At 31.1% G+C, this 20,688-nt stretch overlaps 1 protein-coding gene across 1 annotated transcript; it reads left to right on the forward strand.

Moving 5' to 3' along the window:
* The first annotated feature begins 10,557 nt into the window (after window positions 1-10,557).
* Window positions 10,558-18,059, forward strand: LOC132720811 (bile acid-CoA:amino acid N-acyltransferase-like). The gene is made up of 9 exons (XM_060705032.1): window positions 10,558-10,706; window positions 11,720-12,055; window positions 12,788-13,039; window positions 13,399-13,568; window positions 14,193-14,306; window positions 14,647-14,723; window positions 15,344-15,428; window positions 16,071-16,311; window positions 17,316-18,059. Exons 2-9 carry the CDS (start codon window positions 11,731-11,733, stop codon window positions 17,426-17,428), a joined length of 1,377 nt encoding a protein of 458 aa, XP_060561015.1. The 5' UTR covers window positions 10,558-10,706; window positions 11,720-11,730; the 3' UTR covers window positions 17,429-18,059.
* The last annotated feature ends 2,629 nt before the right edge of the window (window positions 18,060-20,688 follow it).

A 20,688-nucleotide genomic window follows, 5' to 3' on the forward strand; every position in this document is an offset into this window, starting at 1 on the left:
ATAACAAAATTATAGCGTTGATTGATTTCTCTTTAAGAATTGACTACAGATTTTGTCCATGGAAATGTGCAGGCGGTATCAACACCTAGAGAATTATTCAGTTTGCTCCAAAAGCACAAATACTTTGAGGAAAGTGCATATGTGTTCATACAATTCCAAGAGGTTTTCAAACAAATCAAGCGGCCTGATTTAGTCCAAATTGTCAGTGATTATTGTGCAGGCAATGGAAAAGGGCTTTATATTCAACGAAATAAAGGTACCTTTTATTTCTTAAGTATAATTGATATTAAAGATTAAAATTTTATGAATATTTTATTAACACTGTATCATTTAATTATTTAGAAAAATAATGTAGTGATTTTTATACATGTAGTTTATAACTGCATGAAACACCTTGAAACTAAAGTAATCACTATACATATAAATCGAGACTACATTTTTCATTTTCATTAAAAAGTGGCATTGTGCTCATAAATGAATGATTGTACTCATGAACTAGTCAAATATTTCCAAAGATTGACCAATAATTGATAACAAAAAATGTTTAGGATAAAATGAAACTACCTTAATTATATAAAAACTGCCTCACTCTGCCCTTTTAATGTTACCGATACATTCCGAACGATATTATGTCCATGGGTCACATGGATCATTAATTATTATTGCAAAGTAAAAATTTAATTGTAAGTATGAATTAATTTTGTCTTTTACTTAATCTCTCGACAATTAAACATCGATGGCATAATGCCTTTCAACAGAAACTCTATTGTTTTTCAGTTCTTGATAAGGAAACTCATACATGTGTCTGTGTATTATTTTGTCGTTGTTTTTGTTTGTTTGTTTATTTATTTAATTATATATTTTATTTTTTAATTTGTCAATTGTACTTAAACAGATGACAGTCCATTTGTTAGAATTGTGTGTCAACAAAGCATAAACTCCAAACAATGTTTAAATATTGTGCAATACGTATCCCCTCTCCTGTCCGTGGACAAGCTTTTCTTAGTCATTGATGGAAATGATAACCGCCTATTTTATCACGACGGTGCCCTTGTTGTAAAAGAATTTCAAGGTCAGTATGAAGAAATTCTAGCGAAATTGAAAATGTATATCAGTTACATTAATTTAATATTAGATAATTTGGTTAGCATGTAATGTAATAATTTAATAAGTTAAAACAAGTTTTGTTGTAAAAGTAATTATTATAGTAAACAGTACAATTAATGACTGTAAACATGTGGGTTAAAATACATTTTTATTTTATTAAAACGTTTAGATATCCGTGCAAGTTTGGAGGGCAAACCAAAAACCGATAAGATGAACTTCAGAAACATATTGAAGAATTGCAAAGTGAAAATGGTGAGTTAAAAAAAACAGGTCGTTAATGCAGTCTGCAGAAAAGTTTACAAGTCTACAACGATAGGAGTAATACAACTGATCAATTAACCAACCCAAAACATTGATTTTTCTTTTATTAAATGATTATAACAAATAAATAATGTTTATCATTTGTAAAGGCTACATATGATGACCAATACACTTCTTATCGATTATAAATGTACGGCTTTTTTTTTGTTATCTAATCAAAATATTACATTCAATTGTTATACATGTGCACTGTTATCTAAGTAACCTAGTCACCTAGTCTAGTCACCTATGCATGTATTAAGATTTTTTTATTATCTTTAAACCCTTTGACCTGAATAATGTGTAACGATATGATAATTCAGACTATGATTTATTAATGGGTATATAGCAATAATATTTAAGTATTTATGTATTTAAGTAAAATATGTATTAACCGCATGTGTAAATTTTATTCAATCACAGACTTTGAACAGAAATTGTATGCACGGCGCCTTAATTTTGATATTTATCATGGTATAAGCTTAAGACATGATTTTTTATGAAAATAATTTTAAACCTTTTGTTTTCAGTTATAAGTCCTTTAAAACACATATAAGAACCTTGAGTAAACATTAAATATATTAAAAGTTAATTGTACAAAACTAAAAGACTTCTAAAATTAGATTAACGTCATCAGTTTTAAACACATGCTTTCACTTACAAAAATTCATTTCATATATGTGAATCTTTCTTTTTTTAATCGTTGATATGAACCATTCAGTCTAAAAGTATGTTCGTATTATATGTTTATTTTTAGGGGTTATCTTAAACGTGGTATTGACAGAGTAGAAACCGACAGTAACGGTATATTATGGATGAAATTAAGAAGGGAATTTTTTAACAATGAACATGATATTTTGTGTGTTTTTTGTATATACCTCCGCCGAGTAACTCAATTTATTATGATATGCATGATACTGGTTTCTTTGGAACTCTCGAAATTGGTGTAAGAAAATATTCAGATTACGGTAAAATATCGATTTTTGGTGATCTTAATGCACGATGTGGAAATAAATCCGATGTATTAGATACGAGCAGTAATTTTAACCGCTATATTTATTTTATTGAAGACAGCGAAAATAATAAGATTTAGTTATACGTTACCCAAACGTAAGTCGTTAGATAACTGTGTAAATTCGTCGGGAAATAAACTTCTCGATTTATGTTTGAGTACTGATCACAAAATAGTGAATGGGAGATTAGGTTATGACGCAAATATGGGAAATTTTACATTTTTGTCTAATTTTGGCAAAAGTTTAATCGATTATGCTATTTTATCGCAAGAGTTGTTTCCCTTTGTTAGTAATTTCACTGTACATGATTTGTATACATTTTCGCATTATAAACCAATACAATTAGACTTTAGTTTTAAATGTAACAATAATTCTAATGTTAACGACGATATAAATATTGATGTAGTAAAATGGGACAGTGATGATGAAGGAAAAATAAATGTTTATAAAGAATCAATTGAAAATGAAATTATGAATATTGATTTAATTCTGAATGATATTATAGCCAATAACATTGAACTTAATAATGGAATTGAGATAATGACTGAAGTATTGTACTGCAAAATATTTAAAGGTTTGGCGAGACGAAATGTATAAGAAATAATTGACGTAAAACAAAAAGGAAATATGAAAGTGTGTGGTATAATCAGGAGTGCGAGGCTGCTAGAAGAGACTTAAAACATGCAAATAAAAATTACACTAAGCATAAAACTAACCAAAATATTGAAATACTTATTACTAAAAGGCGCATATATCGAATAGCAAAAAGACGAGCACGCCCTAAATATAATCTAAACCAAAAAAAGGAAATGGCTTCCTTAGCTTCAAAACAACCTCAGAAATTTTGGAAAGAAATCAAAAGGCTCCGAAAAAAATGTAGTAAGAATGAAATATCATCAGATGAATTTTATGAACACTTCAAAAAATTATATTCTAATGAAGAACTTTTAAAAAACGACTTTGTTGAGGAAAGAATAAATAATATTGATATGGATTCTACCAATATTGTAGAACTTGATGTTAAATTTACAAATGGGGACGGTGTTATGGCAATTTTTTTCTTTAAACAGCGGTAAGAGTGCGGGGGTAGATTCACTTATACCTGAAATTTTTATACATTGTAAAAATATTTTAGCGCCTGTACTTTGTAAATTATTTAATCACATTTTGATAAAGGTGAATACCCGGAATCTTGGTGCAAGTGAATCATAGTTCCTGTGCCCAAAAAAGGGGATAATATTGATGTGAACAATTATAAAGGCAACACTCTGACTAGTGCATTTTCAAAACTATTTTTAATTATGCTAGATTTTCGTTTACGTAAATGGGCTGAAAGGAATCACGTGTTGAACGATTTTCAATTTGGTTTTAGAAATAATAAGAGCACTACTGACTGTATATTTGTTTTGAGTTCTATAATAGATAGGATATCAAAACATGAAAAGAAAAAATGTATGCTGCATTTATAGACTTTAAAAAATGTTTTGACCTTTTGTAAAGACATGGGATTTGGTATAAATGGATTGAAATGGGAGTATCATTGAAAATTGTAAAAATGTTACGTAGTATTTATGCCTGTGGAAAGTCATGTGTAAGAGCAAATGGAAGATTGTCTGATTATTTCGATAGTTATATGGGTTTAAAACAAGGGAAGCCACTCTCACCTCTGTTATTCATATTTTTCGTCAATGATATGCACAGTGACTTGCTTAATGATACTGTTGGCTCTTTCACAAATGACGATATACAAATATTTCTTTTATTATTTGCTGATGACACATTGTTATTTTCTCATTCTAAAGAATTTAAAACATCTTTTAAACAAATTGTATAATTATTGTAACAATTGGGGAATTGTTGTTAATGTACATAAAACTGTTGCTATGACCTTCAAAATCGGTAATCTAAATGATGATTTAGAGGTATATTATAATAATGAACGTCTTAAAGCTGTTAAATCATTTACATATCTTGGTGTTACCTTGTCATCTAACGGGAATTTTTATCAAGCTCAAAAATCTTTATCCAACCAAGCATTAAAAGCATTGTTTTCGTTGAATTCTTTATTTGATTATATTTCCTTGAATGTATCTGAAAAGGTTAGACTTTTCGATACTATGATTTTACCAATTTTGACATATAGATCAGAGGTGTGGGGCTTTCGTAACTCACCGGATATTGCTAAAGTTCACTTAAAATTCTTAAAACAAGTTTTAGGCGTTCGTCCGCAAACATCAACTTCGGCAGTACTTGGTGAATTTGGCAGATTTCCTATGACAGTATATCGCAAAATTCGAATAATTAAATTTTGGTATAGAATTATGAAAGCCCCTGACACTCTACTTTTTAAAATAATGTTTATAAAAGATTCAAATGGTAATATGACTAATTCATGGACAAAAAACGTTATGAAAATGTTGTCTGATTTAGGTTTTGGAAATTTATGGAACAATGTTAATGTTACAAGCATCCAATTAAATAATATTATACAAAGAATTTATGATCAGCAATTACAACAATGGTGTTCTGAGCTTAGTAGTTTTCCTAAATTATGTAGTTACAATTTATTCAAATTTAACTTTATTCAAGAAAAGTACCTAGATGTTGTAAATAACATTAATCAACGTAAAGCCTTATCAAGCTTTAAATGTTCATCCCATAAATTGTTAATAGAAGAAGGAAGATACAGAAATATTGATAGGAATTTACGTATATGCACTAAATGCAATATGAATCAAATAGAAAACGAATATCATTTCTTATTAGTTTGTCCATTCTATAGTGAATTAAGAGGTCAGTGTTTTCCTCGGTATTATTGTCATTGGCCAACCATTAATAATTTATATCAATTATGCAATCTTCGCAAAAGAAAATAATTGTTAATTTAGCTAAGTTTATCTATTGTGCTATGTATAAGAGAAGCTCAAACAGACTTTTTTTGTATGTAGGTATTTGTTTTTATATTAATAATTATATTCTTTATTTTCTTCTGTGACTCATACTGACATTTTGATATTTTGTAGTAGTTATGTTAACTATTTACCATACTTTTCTTATGTTATGTAAATATGTTATAACCGCCACGGTAACTTGGCGATGAACATGTATTTGTTTTCGCCAATAAAATATTTGACTTTACTTGATTATTTTGTATGTTACGTTCTCTAAATAAAGATTTTATCACTATCGTTAAATACTGCAAGACAGATTAGGTACATTAGTAAAAGAAATGTTGCAATTCAATTTGTGTTCGCGTATGAAAGTATTGTCTCCATTTAGAGGTAAATAACAATTTGTGGCCTTTCGTCTGCAATATTGCCTGTGTGAAAAGGTTCTTTAAAGCTTTGTAACACCGCACGTTGGGGTCCAACGCATTTTGGGGTCCGACCCAAAGTGCGATACACTTCACATCGCACTTTGGGGTCCAACGCACTTTGAGGTCAAAATCGAGAAATTGTTCACAAAGTACGTTAATATGCTACATATCAACATATTTTGGGTTCCAGAGGTCTGAATGTGTCATCTGAGTTCTGCTTATATACTGAGAACTGACTTATTTTCGATCTGCGACATTGAAATATTTGAGGTGGAATTCAAGATGGCGCTCGATACTTTGTTTGATGCTTAAGTGATAAAAGTTTCATTAATTTTACCACTTGAAATATCTAAAAATTGTGTTCATATAACAAAGTACTTTAGTACATAAATTGTTGATGTACTCCTAAAATTAAAAGATGCTGCGAAAAATATCCCGTTTTGTCAGTCATAACTTGTTAACTTGTGGTGCCATATTGAGCCCCATTTTCAATATGATGGGGATGAAATAAAATGCAGTTAATATTTCTTTTCCAAAGAACTAAAAATATACTCTATTGCAATGTTCTGTTGAAATATCAAGTTTCTCAATCGGACTGCAAATAGTGATTTTTACAAATATATTATCAAGCTTATCAACAAACTTGAGTTGTTTTTAAAAGCTCAGTAACAACCGTTCGCCATAGGCTTTTTTAATGGAAAATCTTACGTACTTCTTTTATAGAAAGGGCAAACATGAATTTTATAATGTTTAAATAATTGTATCAGAGAAGTGTAAGATAACATGCTTGTTACCTGAATAAAGTAGCGATAAATGTGAAATTATTTGTCATAAAAGTAGTCAAAACAATGAAGTATTTGACTTCCATATAAAATACTAATTCACTATAACTGTACTCAACATTGCCAAAAAGCAACATATAAAAAACCATGATTCAGGTAATTGGCCAATGAGTAATTTTTTGATACTATAGAAGAACATCAAAATTAAAAAGCTTTTTAAGAAAAACAAAGAAAATCATGATGGGCCTTTAAAACGTTTAAATATAATTTCGGGGGGATCGACACTCCACCACCACCTCTAGATCCCCAGTGAGAACTTTGCATTATTATGAAGCTCCGCTCTTAATGCGTGACTACTTAAATACTTTACTTAAATAGTTTATGATATTTTAGTACGTCTTGTACATGTACGGACTACTACTTAAGGCCGCATCTTCACTTAGTCAAGTTTCTTATATGTCACATTTAGATAAGCTAAGTACATGGCCCTTTCAACATATTATCAGGCACATATTTTACTGAAATGTCTTATTAGATTTTTCTGAATTTATACCTTTATCTATGCTAAGACTATCATGTTTCTATAAAATGTGAAAATAAAAAAAACGGTAAAATGATGCAATTATAATTAGCTAAAAACAATGGAGTTAAAGAAAGGTGTACATTCTTCTAAAGTAAATGGAAAATGTGAGAAAAAATATTTTTTGAGCTTATCAATTGATACAAATTCTTTAATTGATGAAAGTTTTTTACTTACTGATCAAGATCATTTTAATCCCTATTGATACTACTATAATTCAGGGACATGTTTTGCGTCTATTTAATAACTTGATTTTTGTTTTCCATTGGCTTTGACTACAATATATTATTTAAAACATAATGAAAATTCATTTATGTGACCCCAAAGTGCGTTCGTTTGTCTGATATTAAAAAATGCATATGTACCTGTTTAACGCACTTTGGGGTCGAAATTGGACCCCAAAATGCGTAACGCACTCTGGAGTCGGACCCCAAAGTACGTAACGCACTTTGGGGTTGGACCCCAAAGTGCGTTGGACCCCAAGGTGCGGTGTAACAAAGCTTACCTTGAATATTTATTTTAATACTTTGAATATTCATTTTCCATATGAAGTGTTTAAAATTTACACTTAAAGATGATGTTGAATTTCGATTTTGTAAAAACAAGATATTTGTAAAAAAATATTCAGCTGATTAAAAAAGTTATTCCTGGACAATAATTTGTTGTCCAATAGAGGAAGGTCAAATATGTCAAGAAATGATTAAGATATGTATGAAGATTTCTGTGCAGAGTTTGATTTTTCTATTTACACGACTGCTTTTAGCAGTTTACAACTTAAAGAATATCATTTTTTAGTGATTAAGTTAGTTATAATTTATTATTAAATTAAGTTACATTTTTAATTTTCAATGCTCATGTTTGCGTTAAAGTTATTGGATAATTGTCTAAATAAAGTTTATATATTGATATTGCAAAATAGATAGATAAACAGTTTTTTGTAAAAGTGTATAATCAACAGTTTTGTGATAATCAAACAATCTTCATAATTATAATTTGTTTGATTGTTGTTCTGCTTAAACACATTTTTGGACATATCTCGGAAATTTTGTTAATTTTTATTTTCATGTTTTGTTTTGTTTTGATTACTTGATATCATTTGATATGTATTATGTTATAGAATAAAACCGGATTATGCAATCATTTTGTTTTGCTTGTTTTGTTTTAAAAACGATTTTGTTATCTTATAATGAACGAATCGATATTTATAGTCAAAGTTCTGTATTTCTTTTCGAATCTTTCATTATAATATAAATATATTTTTATTCTTCATTAATTAGCATCTCGTTTTATTTGTTTAAAAACATGAAGTGACCTGAAAGCAATATAATCTACATTAAGAAAGAGTTACGATACATTGTTGCTTCTATTTGCCCTGTCCGTCTATTTAGGTACAATGGGATAAATTGTCAACAATCGGTCAATTCTTTTGGTAGAACGGATCAACTTCTAATTAAATGTATAACCATTCGACTGTAGACATAGTTCCAATTATTTTTCATCTTCTTGAAAAAAGACTTGAAATATTAATATCAAAATTGAAGTAAAAACGATTTATGATGAAAATTATTATTTTAGCAACCAAACTAAAGAAATAGTTAATTAATGACCATAAACTCTACATGTTGTGCAAAAATTAGCAAAACCTTCTACAGCATCTTCATCCAACCGGAAGTACCTTAGTTAGTGAACGTACAGTTTGCAGTAACCAAATTGAATTATATCATTTATAGGTAGTACGTTGAAGTACCTGATATAAAGCTACATATGTATTTCGCTTAGAAAATAAACCCTTGTTGGTTTTATATTAATTAAATATCTATTATTCGAAAAAAGTTCGTTTCTGAGACGTAAGGAGTTATAAATTTATGGTCTAAACTGATTTAAAATTAATTGTACTCGATATAACAGCTGATTTGTGATATACTTTTTTGTTTGGCGTCCAAAAAGGTGACATTGGTACAAGTTAGTCACAAAATCTTGTACTTAAACATTTCATACATATTGTCACAATCCCAATAATCTTCTAAAAATAGATTAACGTGTTATGACTGGGAATTTTAAAGCTATACATAGCATGATTAAATTACATCTTCTGTCAGCTTAAAATGATTATATATTGACGTCATAATATAACAGATATGGTTGTTTCGGTTTAACAATAATATGGACATTAATCAAGAAAAGACAACATGCATAATAACCGGATCAAAATGTAAAATAAATAACAAGGGCAATCTTTCTCAGCATATTAAGAATTCGAGTATAAATAATAAGTTCATTGTCCAAAAGCATTTGGATTGCATATTGATAACTGTCTATCTTGGAAAACACATACTGACAAAACGTGTTCTAAGCTTGCTTCTAAAATATCCCTGCTGAAAAAAATTCAAACATTTCTTACACCTGAAATGAAACAATTATTTTATTACGCTTACATAGCCCCTACTTTTGATTATGGATGGTTTATTTGGCCCAAAGGTAACAAATCAGATCTAAATAAAATAACAAATTGCAAAAAAGAACCACCAGAATTATTTTAAATAAACCCGTAAAAACAAATTCTCTTGAAATGTTTCAAAATATGAAATGGTTATCTTTACCATCTAAATGTAAATACTTTTCTGGAATTATGGTGTAAAAAGCGATGAATAAATCAACACCAGCATAAAAATAAAACGTACACAAAGTTTACTAAGATCAACACAGAAAAAAACATTATGCATAAACGATCTAAAACAAATTATTTGAAACGTACTATATTATTATTTTAGTATGGAGTTACGGAACACTATTCCTTTAAAAATAAGAGATTCTTCAAGTCTTAAATTGTTTAAATCACATTTCAAACATTTATTATTATTTAACGATGAATTATAGAAAATATACCTATACTATACAATAATATTATATCTGTCTTCTTTGTTGATTAAGATTTACCATGTTTACTGAATGTTGTAATCTTTATAATTGCTTTTAACATGTTCATTGCTATGTTTATGTGTTTATTGAAAGCCTTGTTGAAATTTAAATTGACTTTGCATTATATGTGTTGTATCTAATGCTTTGATGTATTGTTTTAATAAGTTGCCTTCGTTAAATAAAGAGTTTATTATTATTATTAGTATTATTATTATTATTATTGTTATTGTCCTATACGTACTTGTTTGCGTTATTTTTTCGTAAAAAAATTATCCTGTGGCACACATACACACGTGTCCCACATGGCAAGCGGGTCCCGTGGTGGTAAGTCGTCAATTTTCGTAAAGTAAATTATACATGTATCATACCCTATGACATACATTTGTACAAAGACATGTATTTGTATAAGTGTACTTTCAGGGATTTTGGGCGAGTTAAGGCAGGGTTCGCCCCCTCCCGCTTCGCGCTAGAAAGTACGTGGAAATATGTATGTAAAAGGAATTAACCTGTACTGTACTTTCAATTTACTGCAGTATCAAAGTAAGCGAAAATTGTATCCGGTGTACAGTCTATCCGAATCGCGTTAACACAAAGTGAATACAGGTCATAAAATGGAACGAGTTTTGCCACTTTTGGTGCATGAATGAGGATTATGAATTGATGATTTAAATTTTGCAGTCAGTAATGAAGTAAGTGTATATCAGTATACTTATAATGTTGATAATGTCAATTTCTAATTATAGTAACGTTAAATATTTTGTCTTTTTTATATTAACACTACAGTACAGTACTGTACTGACTGGAAGTCTGCCTAAATCAACTCAAGTCTAAATCACTGTCTAAATGTTTGTAAAATTTTTCAGTCATCAATCTTTTATTGTCTAATTAGATCTAACAGTTATCTTATAAAATGTCTGAAAATTACATATAATTATGGTGTAAACGTGTAGCAGGTTTTCACGTGCGGATCCGTACTTGTAGCGATTCGGACATGATGCAACCCCATTCAACTTTTGTCGGATTTCCCTACTGTTTCGTACAATGAGAAAGCCTGAATTTGAAAATTTCTAACAGTCTATTACGTCTACTGTAACAGTAAAAATATAAACAGTTTTAAAAGGAAAAAACGTGCGCGCTTACAAAAAGTAGATCAACGATTTAGTTAGATGCGAATAAGTAAAATAAACATCGTACATGTAAATAGCTAGTCACTCCTCTGTATCTGTTTAAATAATCTACTAGCTCGAATTTTTGGAGGAAAATATTTGGGCTATTGCTACAACATGTGTAAGCACAGTCAGTTTATCCTTACCGTTGCTGTTCAGAAACTGTAACATTTGGCCATTTTTGTGTCGCCTCTACAGAGTAGTGGCGGCATAAAGAGACCACTTTTCCGTCGTTTGTCTGTCCGTCCGTGTGTCAGTCTGCTTGTTTGTCCGTTCATCACAAAACTTGTCCGGACTACTCCTAAAAAAACAACTGGTGCCATTTCATCCAAACTTTACAAAAATTATCAGTACCAAGTCTAGTTGTGCATATCATGGGAATTTTCTGGTTCAATGATTTTCGTCAGAGTTATGGCCCTTTAGCACAAGGTCTTTTTTTTAACAAACACAGACATGAAGTTAGCAGTTATAGTTACACAATTTAAAGGTAACTAATTTCGACGTCTTGAACTTGTAGTGCTAAATCTTATTTTAAGCTAACGCAGAGATGACAACTCCTGTAAGTTACACAGTTTGGCGGTGTATGCGGCGTCTTGAGGTCCTAAATAAGCATTTTGCGGTAGGCACAAAAGTTTGCTATTCAAGTGCGGCAAACAATGTTGCTCCAAGTATAACTGTTAAACCTTCTATTGGTATGGTCGACGAAAAAGTTAACATACATATACGTGGACTGGCCACTAGACAGGTGGTGACTGTAGTTGCTGATGTGATAGAAAATGGAATGAAGTTCGAATCTCGGTGTATTTACCAGGCTGACAATAATGGAGAAATACATAACTTTTCTACAGAATCCATTGGTGGTTATTTTAAAGGTAAGTGTTGCTTGTTCCTGTTTTGACTTTTTCAGTCAAATTATTTTCCTAATTTTCCGACCCTAAATGTTCTGAGTTTTTTTTTTAATTATATCATATCTTGGGGGCGTCCGAGGCCGAGTGGTTACAGTCGTTGACTTCAGACCACTTGTCGTTCGGAATCCCGTCAGCGACTTTTGGTTCTTTCATGTGAAGAAGCTATGTTGCTAATGTACGGAACATCGGTCGGTGGTTTTAATCTGTTTTGAGCTATAACTTACTGGATGGTCTACTGAATTTTAACAATAAAAAAACCTTGTTAATTCGGTATTTAGTTTTACTCGCCCGTCTACCATTCAATTTTTTTACATGTATATCATTTGACAAGTTTTTACAAGTATTCGAACAGTGTTACGTAGATTGGAAAGAGGCACAAGATTGTAAAGAAATATTAAGAGTACTACTGCTGCGATTATCTTTAATTTTTTTTAAACATATCTACAATAAAGATACTTAATACCTTGCTGGATTTACAGAAAGTGTGCAATGTAAAATGGCCTAATTACACTCTAAAATTATTAAACATCATGATTTACAAGCATTGCATATTTGTTTTTTTTTTCTATTATTTATTTATAAACAACAGATATGATTATTTGTTAGGTGGATTTAAGTCCTTACAATTTTACAAAACAATTATAAAAGCGGTGTCAGTGCCCTTCAAAGTAATTAACATGTCAACGAATTTTACAGGAGTTGAACCAATGGGTCTGTTTTGGAGTTTGAAGTGTTTAGCCGCGCCTAATCAGTCTGCTCGACTTATCAAAAAAGACGTCAGTACACCAATGAAATTCAACATAAAAGTTTATAGTGACGCCCATGAAGTTCCTATACAGTCTAATGATCATATTACTGGGACAAAAGTTGAAAGGTTATACAAAAAGCCCGGGGTAAGAAGAATACCGTTAACAGGGAAGATCAAGGGAACATTATTTATTCCAGAAGGTTTTCTTTTTGTAGCTTTTACATAAATTTAGATCTTTATTGCTAAGTAACATTTTGACTGAGGATAATCAAAGTTTTCAAAAAATGAGAACCCGATTTTCTGACTTCATTGGAAATGTTGCACAGTAGTTAAAAATTTGTGATTCGTTTGAAGAACTGAACATTCTCATGTACTTGTTCCTAAATTTTATCTCTTCAATCAAATTGACAATATCCTGTCCTGTTTTCGTGTATTAAAAGGTATCTATTTCCAGATTCGTTTCGTTTCGGAGTTATTCTTAATATTCTTAAGAAGTAAAATATTTTACATTTTGTAATCTACACATTGTGTGACATTTTTTTTCGTAAATTTGTACCAGGAGATGGCCCGTTTCCCGCGCTGACTGACATGTACGGGGGACTTGTGAGTCTTATTGAAACACGTGCAGCGTTGTTGGCGTCACATGGTTACGTCACATTGGCTTTATCATATTTATACAGTGAAGGACTTCCCAACCAGTTATATGAAGTGAATTTTTCCTATGTTACGGTATGTAGGCAAAAAAAAAATACATGAACTCTTTAAAAATAAATTCTTTATTGTAGATTACTCCAAAATACATATAGTGCGCAAACGAAAGTTAATGCTGATGTCTACCTAAAGAAAAACAAAGTAGATTTTTATCTCTTTCACTCTTTCTAAAATAAGAGAGTTTCCTGAATAGTTATTGAATTTTAGACCAACTTTAAATATTTCAAAGAAAAATATCAGACATGTTATTTAGAAATTAAGGGTTCCTGATTCATTATTGTAAATATGTTTAATATTATTTGTTGAACTTGCAGAAAAATAAAACCTTCCTGTTAGGAAGTTGGAGCATCCTTAGTAAGTCTCAATTAGTCATCGAACTTTTCACCGACATTGTCTTCAAAGTTCTGAATAGAAACACGTATTTCCGGCGCTTGTAAAAGTAATTTACAGTGGAAGATATTGTGCTATTTTTTAATAAGTCATACTATAGAGATCTTTAATAATGTATTTTTTACGAAAATTTTCTATACCTGTGTATGTAACTGTAAGAGAAAATATTTCTACTTTTTTGTCACTAAGTGTTTGTTTGCATGATATATGAAAACTCTTCAGTTGTATATACAAGTACATAAATTTAAATAGGATGCATACGAATGGTTGATTGAACAAGATTTTGTTGATAAGAACAGGCTTGGAGCCGTTGGACTTTGCTTCGGTGGATTTCTGTCCCTTGCTTTAACATCCATTTATCCACAAGTAAGATTCTAGAATATTATTATTGTAAAATGAGTACAAACGCAATGCAAATAATGGTTACCATACTTTATTTCATAACAGAAACATTTTCAAATTGTTTTTTTCTTCTCCATTTTATTGTTAGAATGTTAGTCATACCAATCTGTAATGGCTTAGCATTTGAAACATTTACTCGATACAAATTGAAAAATATGTTTGACGGACTTATCAAATGCATTATAAACGAGATGACCTGTAAATCACGCTTTATTCATGTTTAAATTTTAAGTAGGTTCACATATCTATTATACATTATTAATGTATAATAAATATGTGAACTTAGGAATATTTTATGTTACAGATACGTGCTGTTGTAAACATCAATGGAATTACTATATCACCTGAACATGGTAACATCGTTGGTCATTCGGACAAGTGGTAAAATACAATATACTGTATTTTGTTATCTTACTCACAATATATTATAAAACGCTCGGGATTTATACAATATATGTCCTGTTCTTGTCAGATAAAACATTTTGTTACTTTAACTGTCTGTAACAACATACTTAGGCGATAGGGTTTCGAATTTTTTTAAGTAGAACCACTAACGGTCCGTCAGCTAGCTATAGACCTTCCTCACATGAAAGAATCCTAAGTCCCTAGCAGGATTCGAACCGACAGCGGTAAGGGGCAAGCGGTTTGGAGTCAACGACCGTAATCACTCGATCGACTATGGATTTATATGGTTTAAACTTTTTTATATGTGAAACAGTCTATATATAAAATGATTATAATCTGAATGAAAAATGGATTATAACTGTAACGAAATCATGAATTATAATGTCTCTTCTATTCAAGTTAAAGAAGAGATTTCCAACGTAATGGTTTTACTCTAGTTAGAAATAAATAATAGTACAGTATGCAATGACGATGATGATTATTATTATTGTTATTATTATTATTATTATTATTATTATTATTATTATTATTATTATTATTATGTTTAAATGTTATGATTTATATATTACATTAAAGATTTTGGCCTTTATTTTTAGGCTGGATAGAACTAAAGTTTACACTACAGAGGAGGGGGTCGTTATCAATGACATATACCAGTGTGAAAACCCTTGGCCTATACCCGTGAGTGAATTTTTAGAATTTGTATATTGCCAGCCAGAGTGGACACTATTCTCGCTCAGTAGTTCCGCTGTAGCTGAGCCCTTGGCGAGGCACGTTTTTTTCTGTCAATATTCAGTTGATGACAACATTCGTAATGCCATTTGTTTCAATTATTCTTTGATAACTTGCAAAAAATACCCTGCAGATAAATAGGTTTTGTGCTGATTCAAGTTGCATTCTCTAGGTAATGTAATTACCTTCAGTTTTGTTAAGGTAGTGCGAATAACAAACAGTTGACTTGTACTCATCATCGGATAGCCACGGCCGATTTATGTTATTTTACATGTTAATGATTATTGCAAATAAAATATTGAATTGAATTGAAATTGTTATTTTACATGTTAATCAATCATGGGTATCCGACGATGACTTGTACCAGTCGTAAAATTATTTTGTATACAAATATACCACCATTTGAGAAGTATGAGATTTTTCTTTATGATTCATGACCTACTTATTAATATGTTGATAATTAATGTTCAGTAAACATATGATTTATGTAAGTAGTTGAGTTGAAAAATAAATTTAATTCCTGAATTGGTCGGGGAAACGTGCTATGTTAAACCAGTATCTATTATTAAATTAAACTTCATATATTTTCAGGCATGGCAGCATGGAGCAAAAATTCTAGCTATAATTGGCGAGGACGACAAACAGGTACATCCGAAATGGCACAGTTTCTTCTACGAGAAATGTCCGACAAAATTTAAGGAAAATATTACGATGTACAGATATCCAGGCGCCGGACATATGATTGAGCCGCCATTTGCACCTCACCCAAGAGCCGTAACTCCTGGTCGAAAACGTATGCAATCAATAAACTTTGTTCCAGAAAAGTTTCATGGTATGTATAGTAAGAACTTACATGTAATGTTTATTTGTATACTTTGACTTGACATTGACATTGTTTTGCAGTGATGACCTTGACATTGTTTTGCAGTGTTGACCTTGACATTGTTTTGCAGTGATGACCTTGACATTGTTTTGCAGTGATGACCTTGACATCGTTTTGCAGTGTTGACCTTGACATTGTTTTGCAGTGTTGACCTTGACATTGTTTTGCAGTGATGACCTTGACATTGTTTTGCAGTGATGACCTTGACATTGTTTCGCAGTGTTGACCTTGCAGTGTTGACCTTGACATTGTTTTGCAGTGTTGACCTTGACATTGTTTTGCAGTGATGACCTTGACATTGTTTTGCAGTGATGACCTTGACATTGACATTGTTTGCGTTGATACATACAGAAATGTCGATTTTACAAAACATTGTAAAGAGAACATACAGCCAAACCAACTAATACGAGTATTTGACTGTTTAAGAAAACACAGATAGAATGCTAAGGGATGAACTACCCCGCGTGATTTCGAAATACTGAAGAAAGCTTTAGTTATTCACATTGCCTATTATTCATAATTTTACATGTATTTTCTGTGTCATATTAACTTTTAAACATTTAGAAAACTATCGGATCACGTTTAACACATTAAACTGTTTTGCTTCATTACAGAGCGATTTTTGGAACATTCTTGCTTTAAAATTTAACTACAAATTCAGTCTTGAATGAGATGATCTGAAAATTTGCACACAAGTTATTGGTTTGCGAATCTGGGGAAAATGTTTCTGTCCTGTCATGCCAAAAAAAAACTCAGTGGAGTTCTTTAAAACTAACAAGGTGTTCTGCATTTAGCTTTCAGTAGCAAATATATGACAGGGGCAATTTAAAAAAAGAATTTTATTTGACACAATTCTTTTTTAATTGTTTTCGAGTTAAATTAACAGACAGCCTGTCTGTACCGACCACCTTCCACAAATGGAACCTCATATACTTCATGTCTATTTCTTTCAGATGAAGATATGATGTCAGGCGGATGGCCGGAGCAGCACGCGCATGCGCAAGAGGATTCTTGGGAGAAAATGTTATCTTTCTTAGAAGAAAACGTGAAAAATGTCAGACACTGAGTAAAACAAAACGTGAAGAAACAATATTCGGTGAAAATATCTTGTTTTTGTTTTTATTTTTCGAAATATGTGCAAAACTATAGTGCTTATGTATCACATAATTCTAAAGGAAGCAATCACAATTCAGACTTTTTTCTAGACTAGTTTATTACATAATCATAATAAACAAAATGCCTTCATAAGAGGTGACTAAAATTATAGCTGATTGAACAAGGGGAATCGATTAGCTTGAAAATTATTTTGGATGTGAAAATGTGCAATGAAGAACAGAACAGCCATTTAGAGTATTAGCAGTTATACTGTAATTGAAGTTGCTATAAAAATTATTTGAAAAATGAAACGACAATGCCATGTCGTTGCTTTTAAAAATATTCTCAGAAACAAGTCTGACATTCATAATTGAGCCATGTTCACATCGATACCAATGATATTAAAATGTACTACAGACCCTTGCGAAGAAAATTATTTTATAAAAAAAAACAAAGTCGTGACTGAACAATTTAGTAAGTGTTGGCGGTGCTAACTTTTTATTTACTTGCCCTGCTTTCCTTTTATTGTATTTAGGTCTGTATTGACATTGTAGGGAAAATAAGCTTTATAATAATTTGAAATAAACTATTATTATATTATATATTTATTGTTAATTTAATTTCCAACCCTGTTGATTATTTAAATGAATAATTTTATGAACTGTTTATGAATTCAGTATATGAACCGGTCATAATTTGTACATGTACACCAATTTGGATAAATAAGTTCATGTACCAGAATCATGTAATGTTCATTAACCTATATCATGAATAATATTAGTATTTTATCATGGTCTGGGTTTATAAACTAAGTATGTTTATGAACTAAGTCTACACTCCCATTAAACGGACAGCTGTTACACACAGTTTCTTGGGTTATACATAAAAATTGAAGTTGAAATTCCTGTTCTGAAATTTCAAACCAAGACTGTTATGTCACGTATTTTCGCGATCTGCTATTGTATTTGTAACTTGATTAATGCGTTTACCAAATCCTGTTTACACGTATGCAATCCATATTTATGTATATTCTGCGACCTGAATTAAACAACCTGAATCATCTTTAAGTTAAATAAGAAAAAAATAATTGATTGATTGAAGAGATAAACTTATTGCTATTCAATTGATATTTTCTTAGCTATTTTCAATTTTCTCTCATTTGTACCGGGTTCTTCTGAGGATGCGGATGAGATGGCGCATTTAAGACTTATAAATTCCAAAAATAGGTGAAGACATAGCATGCCCGTATATTTAATCCTTAATGTCTGCCGGCAAAGCGGGAGAGTACAGGAGCTTCGTTGGAAAAATATGTACCGTCGGAACATGATGAATGTTTATTTTTCAAATATTGAAATACATATAACGAACATTAGCGATTACCCAATGTTAGCTAAAAATACCTCGTGATCACCCACCCTGTAACGTTGTTCACTCCTGAATACATGTAGGCCTAAATAAACGAAGGTTAAACAGGGCATAAAATTCAACATAATTAATCTTACAGGGATGTTGAATGTAGGCCGATTTGAATTCGGGTAAAAAAGATGACGTTATAAATGTGTATGTACAAATTTTGGGGTACTCTCGTACGTAAAATCAGTTATTTTTGGTAAATATGCTATAAAATTCATTATCTTGCATATATAGATCTACATATAAATACATATTTATTCAATATCATTGTTTAATAGAAATAATTTTATCAACTATTGTGACAATGTATACTTGAATGACCTATTTAAATTATAAATTCAAGTTATAAAAATGTAAATTTCAAACTCGTTAGATTTGTGAATATGTAACGTAAAGATTAGATAACGAATAAGTGGGCATATGTCCGTAAACAGGGGTAGGACGTGATTTGTTTACTGACATGTTTTAGCTTAACTGAAGAGTTATTTGTTTTCGGGAAAGTGAAAGAATACGCCACGCTCCATAGACGATCCTAGTTCGTGTATAACACAGATATGTAGGAAGTTTAATCTGAAAGACCATTTCATTTTAGTGGTGGAGCAGGGGATCGTATTTATCTAACCCAAGGATTACTTGCATTTAGCGTATTACCGCTGATCCATGGATCCGCTTCGATTTGAAAATGACACGGATGTACCATACTTATACCTATAACATTGCATGTTAGTAACATCGATTTCTATAAGATATTAATCGTTAGGTTTATGTTTTTCTACCAATCGGAACGTCCTCGGCTATTATCTATAATAACCTCGGAGTTAATACGGAAAGAAAGAAATTCTAGATGTAAACAGAATCTTCAATAATGTAAAGTGAATGTAAACACTTGACATCCAAAGGAAAATAAAGTCTTTTTTTTTTTACAATATTGCACGTTTGAAACGTCGTTTTTCATAGGTTAATCGTTATGTTTATATAAACGGTTACTAATAATTTATGACGTAATTTTTGTTTTTTAGCTCACCTGTCACAAAGTGACAGGGTGAGCTTTTGTGATCGCTTTTCGTCCGGCGTCCGTCCGTCCGTCCGTCGTCCGTCCGTCGTCCGTCCGTAAACTTTTACTTTAAATGACATCTCCTCATAAACCACTAAGCCAATTTCATCCAAACTTCACAGGAATGTTCCTTTGGTGGTCACCTTCAAAAATTGTTCAAAGAATTTAATTCCATGCAGAACTCTGGTTGCCATGGCAACCGAAAGAAAAAACTTTAAATATCTTCTTTTAAAAAACCATAAGAGCTAGAGCTTAGATATTTGGCATGAAACATCTTCTAGTGAGTGTCTACCAAGTTTGTTGAAATAAAAGCGCTGGGGTCAAAATTGGCCCCGCCCCGGGGGGTCATTGATTTTCCCTATATGCATATAGTAAAAACTTAAAAAATCTTCTTTTAAAGAACCCAAAGAGCTAGAGCTAAGATATTTAGCATGAAACATGTTTTAATGGGTGTCTACCAAGTTTCTTCAAATAAAAGCCCTGGGGTCAAAATTGGCTCCGCCCCGGGGGGTCATTGATTTTCCCTATATGCATATAGTAAAAACTTAAAAAATCTTCTTTTAAAGAACCCAAAGAGCTAGAGCTAAGATATTTAGCATGAAACATGTTCTAATAGGTGTCTACCAAGTTTGTTCAAATAAAAGCCCTGGGGTCAAAATAGGCCCCGCCCCAGGGGGTCATTGATTTTCCCTATATGCATATAGTAAAAACTTGAAAAAAAATCTTCTTTTAAAGAACCAAAAAGTTAGAGCCTAAGATATTTA

The sequence above is a fragment of the Ruditapes philippinarum genome, unplaced genomic scaffold (genome assembly GCF_026571515.1).
Source record: "Ruditapes philippinarum isolate M1 unplaced genomic scaffold, ASM2657151v2 ctg7548_1_1_1_1, whole genome shotgun sequence".
NCBI classification, from domain to species: domain Eukaryota; kingdom Metazoa; phylum Mollusca; class Bivalvia; order Venerida; family Veneridae; genus Ruditapes; species Ruditapes philippinarum.